Genomic DNA, 18,906 nt, shown 5'->3' on the forward strand with positions numbered 1-18,906 from the left:
ATAGTTAACACTATGTTATAGCAGAATAACACTATGTTATAGTTATAGTAGAATAACACTATGTTATTGTTATAGCAGAATAACACTATGTTATAGTTATAGTAGAATAACACTATGTTATAGTAACACTATGTTATAGTTATAGTAGAATAACACTATGTTATAGTTATAGTAGAATAACACTATGTTATAGTTATAGTAGAATAACACTATGTTATAGTTATAGTAGAATAACACTATGTTATAGTTATAGTAGAATAACACTATGTTATAGTTATAGTAGAATAACACTATGTTATAGCAGAATAACACTATGTTATTGTAGAATAACACTATGTTATAGTAGAATAACACTATGTTATTGTTATAGCAGAATAACACTATGTTATAGTTATAGTAGAATAACACTATGTTATAGTTATAGTAGAATAACACTATGTTATAGTAGAATAACACTATGTTATAGTAGAATAACACTATGTTATAGTTATAGCAGAATAACACTATGTTATAGTAGAATAACACTATGTTATAGTTATAGTAGAATAACACTATGTTATAGTAGAATAACACTATGTTATAGTTATAGTAGAATAACACTATGTTATAGTTATAGCAGAATAACACTATGTTATAGTTATAGCAGAATAACACTATGTTATAGTAGAATAACACTATGTTATAGTTATAGCAGAATAACACTATGTTATAGTAGAATAACACTATGTTATAGTTATAGCAGAATAACACTATGTTATAGTTATAGTAGAATAACACTATGTTATAGTAGAATAACACTATGTTATAGCAGAATAACACTATGTTATAGTTATAGCAGAATAACACTATGTTATAGTAGAATAACACTATGTTATAGTAGAATAACACTATGTTATAGTAGAATAACACTATGTTATAGTTATAGCAGAATAACACTATGTTATAGTTATAGCAGAATAACACTATGTTATAGTAGAATAACACTATGTTATAGTTATAGTAGAATAACACTATGTTATAGTAGAATAACACTATGTTATAGTTATAGTAGAATAACACTATGTTATAGTAGAATAACACTATGTTATAGTAGAATAACACTATGTTATAGTTATAGCAGAATAACACTATGTTATAGTAGAATAACACTATGTTATAGTAGAATAACACTATGTTATAGTTATAGCAGAATAACACTATGTTATAGTTATAGTAGAATAACACTATGTTATAGTTATAGCAGAATAACACTATGTTATAGTTATAGCAGAATAACACTATGTTATAGTTATAGCAGAATAACACTATGTTATAGTTATAGTAGAATAACACTATGTTATAGTTATAGTAGAATAACACTATGTTATAGCAGAATAACACTATGTTATAGTAGAATAACACTATGTTATAGCAGAATAACACTATGTTATAGTTATAGTAGAATAACACTATGTTATAGTTATAGTAGAATAACACTATGTTATAGTTATAGTAGAATAACACTATGTTATAGTTATAGTAGAATAACACTATGTTATAGTTATAGTAGAATAACACTATGTTATAGTTATAGTAGAATAACACTATGTTATAGTTATAGTAGAATAACACTATGTTATAGTTATAGAGAATAACACTATGTTATAGCAGAATAACACTATGTTATAGTTATAGCAGAATAACACTATGTTATAGCAGAATAACACTATGTTATAGAAATAACACTATGTTATAGTAGAATAACACTATGTTATAGTAGAATAACACTATGTTATAGTTATAGCAGAATAACACTATGTTATAGTTATAGTAGAATAACACTATGTTATAGTAGAATAACACTATGTTATAGTTATAGCAGAATAACACTATGTTATAGTTATAGTAGAATAACACTATGTTATAGTTATAGTAGAATAACACTATGTTATAGTTAACACTATGTTATAGTAGAATAACACTATGTTATAGTTATAGTAGAATAACACTATGTTATAGTAGAATAACACTATGTTATAGTAGAATAACACTATGTTATAGTTATAGCAGAATAACACTATGTTATAGTAGAATAACACTATGTTATAGTTATAGTAGAATAACACTATGTTATAGTTATAGCAGAATAACACTATGTTATAGTAGAATAACACTATGTTATAGTTATAGTAGAATAACACTATGTTATAGTTATAGTAGAATAACACTATGTTATAGTAGAATAACACTATGTTATAGTTATAGCAGAATAACACTATGTTATAGTAGAATAACACTATGTTATAGTAGAATAACACTATGTTATAGTTATAGCAGAATAACACTATGTTATAGTTATAGTAGAATAACACTATGTTATAGCAGAATAACACTATGTTATAGTTATAGCAGAATAACACTATGTTATAGTAGAATAACACTATGTTATAGTTATAGAGAATAACACTATGTTATAGTTATAGTAGAATAACACTATGTTATAGTAGAATAACACTATGTTATAGTTATAGTAGAATAATAATAATAAATATAATAATATATGCCATTTAGCAGATAACACTACAGTCATGTGTGCATACATTCTACGTATGGGTGGTCCCGGGGATCGAACCCACTATGGCGTTACAAGCGCCATGCTCTAGAAGCTAACAGAAGGACTATGTTATAGTTATAGTAGAATAACACTATGTTATAGTTATAGCTGAATAACACTATGTTATAGTAGAATAACACTATGTTATAGTTATATCTGAATAACACTATGTTATAGTAGAATAACACTATGTTATAGTAGAATAACACTATGTTATAGCTGAATAACACTATGTTATAGTAGAATAACACTATGTTATAGTTATAGCAGAATAACACTATGTTATAGTTATAGTAGAATAACACTATGTTATAGTTATAGCAGAATAACACTATGTTATAGTTATAGTAGAATAACACTATGTTATAGTAGAATAACACTATGTTATAGTTATAGTAGAATAACACTATGTTATAGTAGAATAACACTATGTTATAGTAGAATAACACTATGTTATAGTTATAGTAGAATAACACTATGTTATAGTTATAGTAGAATAACACTATGTTATAGTAGAATAACACTATGTTATAGTTATAGCAGAATAACACTATGTTATAGTTATAGCAGAATAACACTATGTTATAGTTATAGTAGAATAACACTATGTTATAGTTATAGCTGAATAACACTATGTTATAGTAGAATAACACTATGTTATAGTTATAGCTGAATAACACTATGTTATATAGAATAACACTATGTTATAGTAGAATAACACTATGTTATAGCTGAATAACACTATGTTATAGTAGAATAACACTATGTTATAGTTATAGCTGAATAACACTATGTTATAGTTAACACTATGTTATAGTTATAGCAGAATAACACTATGTTATAGTTATAGTAGAATAACACTATGTTATAGTAGAATAACATATGTTATAGCAGAATAACACTATGATAGTTAACACTATGTTATAGTAGAATAACACTATGTTATAGTTATAGCAGAATAACACTATGTTATAGTTATAGTAGAATAACACTATGTTATAGTAGAATAACACTATGTTATAGTTATAGTAGAATAACACTATGTTATAGTAGAATAACACTATGTTATAGTTATAGAGAATAACACTATGTTATAGTTATAGTAGAATAACACTATGTTATAGTAGAATAACACTATGTTATAGTTATAGCAGAATAACACTATGTTATAGTTATAGCAGAATAACACTATGTTATAGTTATAGTAATAACACTATGTTATAGTTATAGTAGAATAACACTATGTTATAGTTATAGTAGAATAACACTATGTTATAGTAGAATAACACTATGTTATAGTAGAATAACACTATGTTATAGTAGAATAACACTATGTTATAGTAGAATAACACTATGTTATAGTAGAATAACACTATGTTATAGTTATAGTAGAATAACACTATGTTATAGTAGAATAACACTATGTTATAGTTATAGCAGAATAACACTATGTTATAGTAGAATAACACTATGTTATAGTAGAATAACACTATGTTATAGTAGAATAACACTATGTTATAGTTATAGTAGAATAACACTATGTTATAGTAGAATAACACTATGTTATAGTAGAATAACACTATGTTATAGCAGAATAACACTATGTTATAGTTATAGTAGAATAACACTATGTTATAGTTATAGTAGAATAACACTATGTTATAGTAGAATAACACTATGTTATAGTTATAGCAGAATAACACTATGTTATAGTTATAGCAGAATAACACTATGTTATAGTTATAGCAGAATAACACTATGTTATAGTTATAGCTGAATAACACTATGTTATAGTAGAATAACACTATGTTATAGTTATAGCTGAATAACACTATGTTATAGTAGAATAACACTATGTTATAGTAGAATAACACTATGTTATAGCTGAATAACACTATGTTATAGTAGAATAACACTATGTTATAGTTATAGCAGAATAACACTATGTTATAGTTATAGTAGAATAACACTATGTTATAGTAGAATAACACTATGTTATAGTAGAATAACACTATGTTATAGTTATAGAAATAACACTATGTTATAGTAGAATAACACTATGTTATAGTTATAGCAGAATAACACTATGTTATAGTTATAGTAGAATAACACTATGTTATAGTAGATAACACTATGTTATAGTTATAGTAGAATAACACTATGTTATAGTTAGAATAACACTATGTTATAGTTATAGTAGAATAACACTATGTTATAGTTATAGTAGAATAACACTATGTTATAGTTATAGTAGAATAACACTATGTTATAGTAGAATATATGTTAGAATAACACTATGTTATAGTTATAGCAGAATAACACTGTGTTATAGTTATAGCAGAATAACACTATGTTATAGTTATAGTAGAATAACACTATGTTATAGTTATAGCAGAATAACACTATGTTATAGTTATAGTAGAATAACACTATGTTATAGTAGAATAACACTATGTTATAGTTATAGCAGAATAACACTATGTTATAGCAGAATAACACTATGTTATAGTAGAATAACACTATGTTATAGTTATAGTAGAATAACACTATGTTATAGTAGAATAACACTATGTTATAGTTATAGCAGAATAACACTATGTTATAGTTATAGTAGAATAACACTATGTTATAGTTATAGTAGAATAACACTATGTTATAGTAGAATAACACTATGTTATAGTTATAGTAGAATAACACTATGTTATAGTAGAATAACACTATGTTATAGTAGAATAACACTATGTTATAGTAGAATAACACTATGTTATAGTAGAATAACACTATGTTATAGTTATAGTAGAATAACACTATGTTATAGTTATAGTAGAATAACACTATGTTATAGTAGAATAACACTATGTTATAGTTATAGCAGAATAACACTATGTTATAGTAAGCAGAATAACACTATGTTATAGTTATAGTAGAATAACACTATGTTATAGTTATAGCTGAATAACACTATGTTATAGTAGAATAACACTATGTTATAGTTATAGCTGAATAACACTATTTTATAGTAGAATAACACTATGTTATAGTAGAATAACACTATGTTATAGCTGAATAACACTATGTTATAGTAGAATAACACTATGTTATAGTTATAGCTGAATAACACTATGTTATAGTAGAATAACACTATGTTATAGTTATAGCTGAATAACACTATGTTATAGTTATAGTAGAATAACACTATGTTATAGTTATAGCAGAATAACACTATGTTATAGTAGAATAACACTATGTTATAGTAGAATAACACTATGTTATAGCAGAATAACACTATGTTATAGTTATAGTAGAATAACACTATGTTATAGTAGAATAACACTATGTTATAGTAGAATAACACTATGTTATAGTAGAATAACACTATGTTATAGTTATAGTAGAATAACACTATGTTATAGTTATAGTAGAATAACACTATGTTATAGTTATAGAAATAACACTATGTTATAGTTATAGTAGAATAACACTATGTTATAGTTATAGCAGAATAACACTATGTTATAGTTATAGCAGAATAACACTATGTTATAGTAGAATAACACTATGTTATAGTTATAGCAGAATAACACTATGTTATAGTAGAATAACACTATGTTATAGTAGAATAACACTATGTTATAGCAGAATAACACTATGTTATAGTTATAGTAGAATAACACTATGTTATAGTAGAATAACACTATGTTATAGTAGAATAACACTATGTTATAGTAGAATAACACTATGTTATAGTAGAATAACACTATGTTATAGCAGAATAACACTATGAATTAACACTATGTTATAGTAGAATAACACTATGTTATAGTAGAATAACACTATGTTATAGTAGAATAACACTATGTTATAGTTATAGTAGAATAACACTATGTTATAGTAGAATAACACTATGTTATAGTAGAATAACACTATGTTATAGTTATAGTAGAATAACACTATGTTATAGTAGAATAACACTATGTTATAGTTAGAGAAACACAGAATAACACTATGTTATAGTATAGAATAACACTATGTTATAGTAGAATAACACTATGTTATAGTAGAATAACACTATGTTATAGTAGAATAACACTATGTTATAGTTATAGCAGAATAACACTATGTTATAGTTATAGCAGAATAACACTATGTTATAGTTAACACTATGTTATAGTTACTATGTTAGAAATAACACTATGTTATAGTAGAATAACACTATGTTATAGTTAGAAATAACACTATGTTATAGTAGAATAACACTATGTTATAGTTATAGCAGAATAACACTATGTTATAGTTATAGTTATAGTAGAATAACACTATGTTATAGTTATAAGAATAACACTATGTTATAGTAGAATAACACTATGTTATAGTAGAATAACACTATGTTATAGTAGAATAACACTATGTTATAGTTATAGTAGAATAACACTATGTTATGTTATAGTAGTTATAGCAGAATAACACTATGTTATAGCAGAATAACACTATGTTATAGTTATAGTAGAATAACACTATGTTATAGTTATAGCAGAATAACACTATGTTATAGTAGAATAACACTATGTTATAGTTATAGTAGAATAACACTATGTTATAGTTATAGCAGAATAACACTATGTTATAGTTATAGTAGAATAACACTATGTTATAGTAGAATAACACTATGTTATAGTAGAATAACACTATGTTATGTTAACACTATGTTATAGTAGAATAACACTATGTTATAGTTAGAATAACACTATGTTATAGTTATAGTAGAATAACACTATGTTATAGTAGAATAACACTATGTTATAGTTATAGTAGAATAACACTATGTTATAGTAGAGATAACACTATGTTATAGTTATAGTAGAATAACACTATGTTATAGTAGAATAACACTATGTTATAGTTATAGCAGAATAACACTATGTTATAGTTAGAGATAACACTATGTTATAGTTATAGAGAATAACACTATGTTATAGTTATAGTAGAATAACACTATGTTATAGCAGAATAACACTATGTTATAGTAGAATAACACTATGTTATAGCAGAATAACACTATGTTATAGTAGAATAACACTATGTTATAGTAGAATAACACTATGTTATAGCAGAATAACACTATGTTATAGTTATAGTAGAATAACACTATGTTATAGAATAACACTATGTTATAGTAGAATAACACTATGTTATAGTTATAGTAGAATAACACTATGTTATAGTAGAATAACACTATGTTATAGTTATAGTAGAATAACACTATGTTATAGTAGAGATAACACTATGTTATAGTAGAATAACACTATGTTATAGTAGAATAACACTATGTTATAGTTATAGTAGAATAACACTATGTTATAGTTAACACTATGTTATAGCAGAATAACACTATGTTATAGTAGAATAACACTATGTTATAGTAGAATAACACTATGTTATAGTTAGAAATAACACTATGTTATAGTTAGAATAACACTATGTTATAGTTAGAAATAACACTATGTTATAGTAGAATAACACTATGTTATAGTTATAGTAGAATAACACTATGTTATAGCAGAATAACACTATGTTATAGTTATAGTAGAATAACACTATGTTATAGTAGAATAACACTATGTTATAGTAGAATAACACTATGTTATAGTAGAATAACACTATGTTATAGTTATAGTAGAATAACACTATGTTATAGTAGAATAACACTATGTTATAGTAGAATAACACTATGTTATAGTAGAATAACACTATGTTATAGTAGAATAACACTATGTTATAGTAGAATAACACTATGTTATAGTAGAATAACACTATGTTATAGTAGAATAACACTATGTTATAGTTATAGCAGAATAACACTATGTTATAGTTATAGTAGAATAACACTATGTTATAGTTATAGCAGATAACACTATGTTATAGTTAGAATAACACTATGTTATAGCAGAATAACACTATGTTATAGTTATAGAGAATATAACACTATGTTATAGTAGAATAACACTATGTTATAGTTATAGTTATAGTAGAATAACACTATGTTATAGTTATAGTAGAATAACACTATAGTTATAGTAGAATAACACTATGTTATAGTTATAGTAGAATAACACTATGTTATAGTAGAATAACACTATGTTATAGTTATAGTAGAATAACACTATGTTATAGTTAGTAGAATAACACTATGTTATAGTTATAGTAGAATAACACTATGTTATAGTTATAGTAGAATAACACTATGTTATAGTATAGTAGAATAACACTATGTTATAGTTATAGTAGAATAACACTATGTTATAGTTATAGTAGAATAACACTATGTTATAGTTATAGTAGAATAACACTATGTTATAGTAGAATAACACTATGTTATAGTAGAATAACACTATGTTATAGTAGAATAACACTATGTTATAGTAGAATAACACTATGTTATAGTAGAATAACACTATGTTATATAGTAGAATAACACTATGTTATAGTAGAATAACACTATGTTATAGTAACACTATGTTATAGTAGATAACACTATGTTATAGTAGAATAACACTATGTTAGTAGATAACACTATGTTATAGTAGAATAACACTATGTTATAGTATAGATAACACTATGTTATAGTTATAGCAGAATAACACTATGTTATATAGTAGAATAACACTATGTTATGTTATAGTTAGAATAACACTATGTTATAGTAGAATAACACTATGTTATAGTAGAATAACACTATGTTATAGTAGAATAACACTATGTTATAGTAGAATAACACTATGTTATAGTAGAATAACACTATGTTATAGTTATAGTAGAATAACACTATGTTATTGTCCCTAACACTATGTTATAGTAATAACATATTCCATGTTATAGGTCTTCCTGGAATAACGGCTATGTTATATAGTAGAATAACACTATGTTATAGTTATAGTAGAATAACACTATGTTATAGTCCCGTTACAGGGATAACACTATGTTATAATGTTTCCATCATGCCCCAGACTTAATGATAGGAATAACACTATGTTATAGTCAGCTATAACAGTCACTATGAGGAGTGTGAGAGCACGGTGCGGTTCCTGCCCCATCGCAACAGTCTCAGGAACAACTCTGTGATGGTGGCAGACCTTCTGGCTCACACGAACTACACGTTCGATGGAGGCCGTCAACGGAGTGTCTGAGCTCACCAACCCCCGGACGACAGTTTGTCTTCCTGGAATCACCACCAACTCCCAGGAGACCAGGCAGGTTAGGAAGGATCTCTATATATTATATACATTACCTTTACCTAAACCAACAGGCCTGTTAGTGTCTTCAGCGTTGATTAGACACTATGAGGATAGACCAGACAGGCGGTGTCTTCACATGATCTATATATATTATATACATTACCTCCCAACCAGGCAGGTTAGTGTCTTCACCTCTATATATTACATACAGTCTCAGGAACAACTCTGTGATGGTGGCAGACCTTTGGCTCACACGAACTACCATAGACCAACCAGGCAGGTTAGTGTCTTCACATGATCTCTATATATTATATACATTACCTTTACCATAGACCAACCAGGCAGGTTAGTGTCTTCACATGATCTATATATATTATATACATTACCTTTACCATAGACCAACCAGGCAGGTTAGTGTCTTCACATGATCTATATATATTATATACATTACCTTTACCATAGACCAACCAGGCAGGTTAGTGTCTTCACATGATCTATATATATTATATACATTACCTTTACCATAGACCAACCAGGCAGGTTAGTGTCTTCACATGATCTATATATATTATATACATTACCTTTACCATAGACCAACCAGGCAGGTTAGTGTCTTCACATGATCTATATATATTATATACATTACCTTTACCATAGACCAACCAGGCAGGTTAGTGTCTTCACATGATCTATATATATTATATACATTACCTTTACCATAGACCAACCAGGCAGGTTAAGGTCTTCACATGATCTCTATATATTATATACATTACCTTTACCATAGACCAACCAGGCAGGTTAGTGTCTTCACATGATCTATATATATTATATACATTACCTTTACCATAGACCAACCAGGCAGGTTAGTGTCTTCACATGATCTATATATATTATATACATTACCTTTACCATAGACCAACCAGGCAGGTTAGTGTCTTCACATGATCTATATATATTATATACATTACCTTTACCATAGACCAACCAGGCAGGTTAGTGTCTTCACATGATCTCTATATATTATATACATTACCTTTACCATAGACCAACCAGGCAGGTTAGTGTCTTCACATGATCTATATATATTATATACATTACCTTTACCATAGACCAACCAGGCAGGTTAGTGTCTTCACATGATCTATATATATTATATACATTACCTTTACCATAGACCAACCAGGCAGGTTAGTGTCTTCACATGATCTCTATATATTATATACATTACCTTTACCATAGACCAACCAGGCAGGTTAGTGTCTTCACATGATCTCTATATATTATATACATTACCTTTACCACCATAGACCAACCAGGCAGGTTAGTGTCTTCACATGATCTATATATATTATATACATTACCTTTACCATAGACCAACCAGGCAGGTTAGTGTCTTCACATGATCTATATATATTATATACATTACCTTTACCATAGACCAACCAGGCAGGTTAGTGTCTTCACATGATCTATATATATTATATACATTACCTTTACCATAGACCAACCAGGCAGGTTAGTGTCTTCACATGATCTCTATATATTATATACATTACCTTTACCATAGACCAACCAGGCAGGTTAGTGTCTTCACATGATCTATATATATTATATACATTACCTTTACCATAGACCAACCAGGCAGGTTAAGGTCTTCACATGATCTATATATATTATATACATTACCTTTACCATAGACCAACCAGGCAGGTTAGTGTCTTCACATGATCTATATATATTATATACATTACCTTTACCATAGACCAACCAGGCAGGTTAGTGTCTTCACATGATCTATATATATTATATACATTACCTTTACCATAGACCAACCAGGCAGGTTAGTGTCTTCACATGATCTCTATATATATTATATACATTACCTTTACCATAGACCAACCAGGCAGGTTAGTGTCTTCACATGATCTATATATATTATATACATTACCTTTACCATAGACCAACCAGGCAGGTTAGTGTCTTCACATGATCTATATATATTATATACATTACCTTTACCATAGACCAACCAGGCAGGTTAGTGTCTTCACATGATCTATATATATTATATACATTACCTTTACCATAGACCAACCAGGCAGGTTAGTGTCTTCACATGATCTATATATATTATATACATTACCTTTACCATAGACCAACCAGGCAGGTTAGTGTCTTCACATGATCTATATATATTATATACATTACCTTTACCATAGACCAACCAGGCAGGTTAGTGTCTTCACATGATCTATATATATTATATACATTACCTTTACCATAGACCAACCAGGCAGGTTAGTGTCTTCACATGATCTATATATATTATATACATTACCTTTACCATAGACCAACCAGGCAGGTTAGTGTCTTCACATGATCTATATATATTATATACATTACCTTTACCATAGACCAACCAGGCAGGTTAGTGTCTTCACATGATCTATATATATTATATACATTACCTTTACCATAGACCAACCAGGCAGGTTAGTGTCTTCACATGATCTATATATATTATATACATTACCTTTACCATAGACCAACCAGGCAGGTTAGTGTCTTCACATGATCTATATATATTATATACATTACCTTTACCATAGACCAACCAGGCAGGTTAAGGTCTTCACATGATCTATATATATTATATACATTACCTTTACCATAGACCAACCAGGCAGGTTAGTGTCTTCACATGATCTATATATATTATATACATTACCTTTACCATAGACCAACCAGGCAGGTTAAGGTCTTCACATGATCTATATATATTATATACATTACCTTTACCATAGAGCAACCAGGCAGGTTAGTGTCTTCACATGATCTATATATATTATATACATTACCTTTACCATAGACCAACCAGGCAGGTTAGTGGAATTGTCTATATAGCCAACATATCGAGGCTCCACAGACAGAGACTATGAGAGACGAAGAAAGAAAAGAGAAGAAACTCAAACCCATTAGCCCACTCCGTCAGTGAAACACACCCATTGGAGCCTCACACCTTGCCCTGCGGACACCAACCAATTAATGATAAAGCAGAGTGCCTCTCTCCGAACACCTCTTCTCTGACTCATGTCTTTGGAGAAGCCCTGTATTTGGATACTTTCTCCATAGACATTGGATTATTGATTATTATTATTTGACCCTGCTGGTCATCTATGAACGTTTGAACGTCTTGGCCATGTTCTGTTATAATCTCCGACAGCTAAAAAGAGGACTTGCCACCCCTGATAGCCTGGTTCCTTTCTTCCTAAGTTCCGGCCTTCCTAGGTTACGGCCTTCCTAGGTTCCGGCCTTCCTAGGTTCCGGCCTTCCTAGGTTCCGGCCTTCCTAGGTTCCGGCCTTACTAGGTTCCGGCCTTCCTAGGTTCCGGCCTTCCTAGGTTCCGGCCTTCCTAGGTTCCGGCCTTCCTAGGTTCCGGCCTTTCTAGGTTCCGGCCTTTCTAGGTTCCGGCCTTCCTAGGTTCCGGCCTTCCTAGGTTCCGGCCTTCCTAGGTTCCGGCCTTTCTAGGTTCCGGCCTTTCTAGGTTCCGGCCTTTCTAGGTTCCGGCCTTCCTAGGTTCCGGCCTTTCTAGGTTCCGGCCTTTCTAGGTTCCGGCCTTCCTAGGTTCCGGCCTTCCTAGGTTCCGGCCTTTCTATAGAGTTTTTTCCGAGCCACCATGTTTATGCATCTGCATTGTTTGCTGTTTGGGGTTTTAGGCTGGGGGGTTTCTGTATAGCACTTTGTGACTCCGGCTGATGTAAAAAGGCCTTTATAAATACATTTGATTGATTGACAGATTGAGGGATAGAGAGGGGAGGAGTCGATAGCTTAGATTATCTCACACATTACGTAACATTTCAATGACCTGTGACACTAGGCCAACTATGCACGTAGAGCAGCGCAACAAGCAGAGTGTTCTGAGTCCTCTGACAAGGTTGTGCAACTCTTCATGTGGACTGGATTTCCTACTGTGAATTAGATTTCTAATTTAATGAGCTGCTTTCAGGGGATCGCCCAATCCTATTGGAAGTGTTACGAATAACTATGAGTGGTGGATGGAATCAGGCGCAGAGAGCAGGGTTCTGTCGTTTATCAAATGTATTACACCGGTGCAACCAAAATGATCACGCCAACACACAGGGCATATATACAGAGCCTTGCCAAAGTATTTGGCGACCTTGAAGTATTCGGCGACCTTTGCGACCTTTTGCCACATTTCAGCCTTCAAACATAAAGATATAAAACTGTATTTCTTTGTGAAGAATCAACAACAAGTGGGACACAATCATGAAGTGGAACGACATTTATTGGATATTTCAAACTTTTTTAACAAATCAAAAACTGAAAAATTGGGCGTGCAAAATTATTCAGCCCCCTTAAGTTAATACTTTGTAGCGCCACCTTTTGCTGCGATTACAGCTGTAGGTCGCTTGGGGCATGTCTCTATCGGTTTTGCACATCGAGAGACTGAACATGATCATGGCACTTGATGGTTTCTGTGACTGCACTGTGTTTTCTCTTTGCTTATTTGAGCTGTTCTTGCCATAATATGGACTTGGTCTTTTACCAAATAAGGCTGCCTTCTGTATACCACCCTATCACAACACAACTGACTGGCTCAAACGCATTTCAGAAGGAAAGAAATTCCAGAAATTAACTTTTACCAAGGCACACCTGTTAATTGAAACGTATCCCAGGTGACTACCTCATGAAGCTGGTTGAGAGAATGTCAATAGTGTACAAAGCTGTCATCAAGGCTAAGGGTGCCTACTTTGAAGAATCTCAAATATAAAATACATTTTGATTTGTTTAACACTTTTTAGTTACTACATTATTCCTTATGTGTTATTTCATAGTTCTGTTATTCCACATTTTTTACTAGTACTGTATATACACACACACACACACACACCACTATACCACACTATTATAGTATATATATCAACAACACTATACCACACTATTATAGTATATATATCAACATAACACTATATCCCACTATTATAGTATATATATCAACATAACACTACACCACACTATTATAGTATATATATCAACATAACACTATACCCCACTATTATAGTATATATATCAACATAACACTATACCACACTATTATAGTATATATATCAACATAACACTATACCACACTATTATAGTATATATATCAACATAACACTATACCCCACTATTATAGTATATATATCAACATAACACTATACCACACTATTATAGTATATATATCAACATAACACTATACCACACTATTATAGTATATATATCAACATAACACTATACCCCACTATTATAGTATATATATCAACATAACACTATACCACACTATTATAGTATATATATCAACATAACACTATACCACACTATTATAGTATATATATCAACATAACACTATACCACACTATCCCTTACCAAAAACACCACTATAGTAAAGCACCGAAGTAAAGCAGACAATTACTTTTTTTTGTTTATTTTATTAAACTTTTTGTAGTTTATGTAACAATTTATAACAACAGTTTAACACATTGACGTAAACACTAGACAACTTACCATTTGCATACATACAATTTCCACAAGCATTGATGACATCACACTCAGACCTACATGTTCCCACTTGCTCAGACCTGCATGTTCCCACTTGCTCAGACCTACATGTTCCCACTTGCTCAGACCTGCATGTTCCCACTTGCTCAGACCTACATGTTCCCACTTGCTCAGACCTACATGTTCCCACTTGCTCAGACCTACATGTTCCCACTTGCTCAGACCTACATGTTCCCACTTGCTCAGACCTACATGTTCCCACTTGCTCAGACCTACATGTTCCCACTTGCTCAGACCTGCATGTTCCCACTTGCTCAGACCTACATGTTCCCACTTGCTCAGACCTACATGTTCCCACTTGCTCAGACCTACATGTTCCCACTTGCTCAGACCTACATGTTCCCACTTGCTCAGACCTACATGTTCCCACTTGCTCAGACCTACATGTTCTCACTTGCTCAGACCTACATGTTCCCACTGTATCCCAAGGCTGTTTCTAATGCTTGTGGGACTCGAACCGCAGTAAAAAAAAAGTCATTGTTTGTCTGGCTACAACATAACACGATTTGATTCATCAATCAGTTGTCTGGCTAACACCTAACTCTGGCTAACACCTAACTCTGGCTAACACCTAACTCTGGCTAACACCTAACTCTGGCTAACACCTAACTCTGGCTAACACCTAACTCTGGCTAACACCTAACTCTGGCTAACACCTAACTCTGGCTAACACCTAACTCTGGCTAACACTAACTCTGGCTAACACCTAACTCTGGCTAACACCTAACTCTGGCTAACACCTAACTCTGGCTAACACCTAACTCTGGCTAACATCTAACTCTGGCTAACACCTAACTCTGGATTGGCTCTTTGATGTTGTCGGCACAACGCGTTGATAATGAAGGGGGCTGGGCTTTTACTGGTTGGCTGTTCCCAGCCACACACAGCCCCTGAGCCCCGCCCCCTTCTTTTACAATGGTTGAATTTTCCACTCCAACCAATAAGAAGACTCAACACCAGAGAGGAAAAAAAATACATTTAAGAGAATGAATGAATGAAACCCTGTTGCACAATTTATGAGCAAATATGGCATTAACAGCGTCCTTTTGAGATCAGTGCGGCCACATCTCTACCTACGCCGTGAGTCACGTGGATCGCGTAAGCCAGGCTACTTAAATCACAGCAAACAGAATCAAATTCAAGTCTAATGTTTCTGTTAAAATAATGTATCCAGCAGCCGTGAATACTCTCTGGCTACTCGACTGTCTTGACCCCATTCTGTCTGGTCCACTGAGCCCTCTGGATCACGGTCTGGTCTCCTTCATGTCTTGACCCCATTCTGTCTGGTCCACTGAGCCCTCTGGATCACGGTCTGGTCTCCTTCATGTCTTGACCCCATTCTGTCTGGTCCACTGAGCCCTCTGGATCACGGTCTGGTCTCCTTCATGTCTTGACCCCATTCTGTCTGGTCCACTGAGCCCTCTGGATCACGGTCTGGTCTCCTTCATGTCTTGACCCCATTCTGTCTGGTCCACTGAGCCCTCTGGATCACGGTCTGGTCTCCTTCATGTCTTGACCCCATTCTGTCTGGTCCACTGAGCCCTCTGGATCACGGTCTCCTTCATGTCTTGACCCCATTCTGTCTGGTCCACTGAGCCCTCTGGATCACGGTCTCCTTCATGTCTTGACCCCATTCTGTCTGGTCCACTGAGCCCTCTGGATCACGGTCTCCTTCATGTCTTGACCCCATTCTGTCTGGTCCACTGAGCCCTCTGGATCACGGTCTGGTCTCCTTCATGTCTTGACCCCATTCTGTCTGGTCCACTGAGCCCTCTGGATCACGGTCTGGTCTCCTTCATGTCTTGACCCCATTCTGTCTGGTCCACTGAGCCCTCTGGATCACGGTCTGGTCTCCTTCATGTCTTGACCCCATTCTGTCTGGTCCACTGAGCCCTCTGGATCTCTGACTCCTTCATGTCTTGACCCCATTCTGTCTGGTCCACTGAGCCCTCTGGATCACGGTCTCCTTCATGTCTTGACCCCATTCTGTCTGGTCCACTGAGCCCTCTGGATCACGGTCTCCTTCATGTCTTGACCCCATTCTGTCTGGTCCACTGACCCTCTGGATCATCTGGTCTCCTTCATGTCTTGACCCCATTCTGTCTGGTCCACTGAGCCCTCTGGATCACGGTCTGGTCTCCTTCATGTCTTGACCCCATTCTGTCTGGTCACTGAGCCCTCTGGATCACGGTCTGGTCTCCTTCATGTCTTGACCCCATTCTGTCTGGTCCACTGAGCCCTCTGGATCACGGTCTGGTCTCCTTCATGTCTTGACCCCATTCTGTCTGGTCCACTGAGCCCTCTGGATCACGGTCTGTCTCCCACATGCTTGACCCCATTCATGTCTGGTCCACTGAGCCCTCTGGATCAGGTCTCTTCATGTCTTGACCCCATTCTGTCTGGTCCACTGAGCCCTCTGGATCACGGTCTCCTTCATGTCTTGACCCCATTCTGTCTGGTCCACTGAACCCTCTGGATCACGGTTGGTCTCCTTCATGTCTTGACCCAATTCTGTCTGGTCCACTGAGCCCTCTGGATCACGGTCTGGTCTCCTTCATGTCTTGACCCCATTCTGTCTGGTCCACTGGCCCTCTGGATCACGGTCTGGTCTCCTTCATGTCTTGACCCCATTCTGTCTGGTCCACTGAGCCCTCTGGATCACGGTCTGGTCTCCTTCATGTCTTGACCCCATTCTGTCTGGTCCACTGAGCCCCTGGATCACGGTCTGGTCTCCTTCATGTCTTGAATTCTGTCTGGTCCACACCCTCTGGAACTCTGGTCTCATCTAATGTCTGGACCCCATTCTGTCTGGTCCACTGAGCCCTCTGGCTAACACTCCTAATGTCTTGACTGTCTGGTCCACTGAGCCCTCTGGATCAACTCTGGTCTCCTTCACATCTTGACCCCATTCTGTCTGGCTAACACCTGGATCACGGTCTGGTCTCCTTCATGTCTTGACCCCATTCTGTCTGGTCCACTGAGCCCTCTGGATCACACTCCTTCATGTCTTGACCCAATTCTGTCTGGTCCACTGAGCCCTCTGGAACTTCTAGTCTCCTTCATGTCTTGACCCCATTCTGTCTGGTCCACTGAGCCCTCTGGATCACGGTCTCCTTCATGTCTTGACCCCAACTGTCTGGTCCACTGACCCTGGAACGGTCTGGTCTCCTAATGTCTTGACCCCATTCTGTCTGGTCCACTGAGCCCTCTGGATCACTCTGGTCTCCTTCATGTCTTGACCCCATTCTGTCTGGTCCACTGAGCCCTCTGGAACGGGGTCTCCTTCATGTCTTGACCCCATTCTGTCTGGTCCACTGAGCCCTCTGGATGTCTCCTTCATGTCTTGACCCCATTCTGTCTGGTCCACTGAGCCCTCTGGATCACGGTCTGGTCTCCTTCATGTCTTGACCCCATTCTGTCTGGTCCACTGAGCCCTCTGGATCACGGTTGGTCTCCTTC

General features: G+C 33.6%; 1 protein-coding gene across 1 annotated transcript in view; it reads left to right on the plus strand.

The window, feature by feature from the left end:
• Positions 1–18,906, plus strand: part of LOC118377518 (ephrin type-A receptor 5-like) — a 225,241-nt gene that overhangs the window by 98,622 nt on the left and 107,713 nt on the right. Inside the window, 2 exon segments of the mRNA XM_052458753.1 lie at positions 9,629–9,752; positions 9,754–9,844. Coding sequence (XP_052314713.1) covers positions 9,629–9,752; positions 9,754–9,844 — 215 coding nt within the window.

The sequence above is a fragment of the Oncorhynchus keta genome, chromosome 12 (assembly GCF_023373465.1).
Source record: "Oncorhynchus keta strain PuntledgeMale-10-30-2019 chromosome 12, Oket_V2, whole genome shotgun sequence".
Taxonomy (NCBI): Eukaryota; Metazoa; Chordata; class Actinopteri; order Salmoniformes; family Salmonidae; genus Oncorhynchus; species Oncorhynchus keta.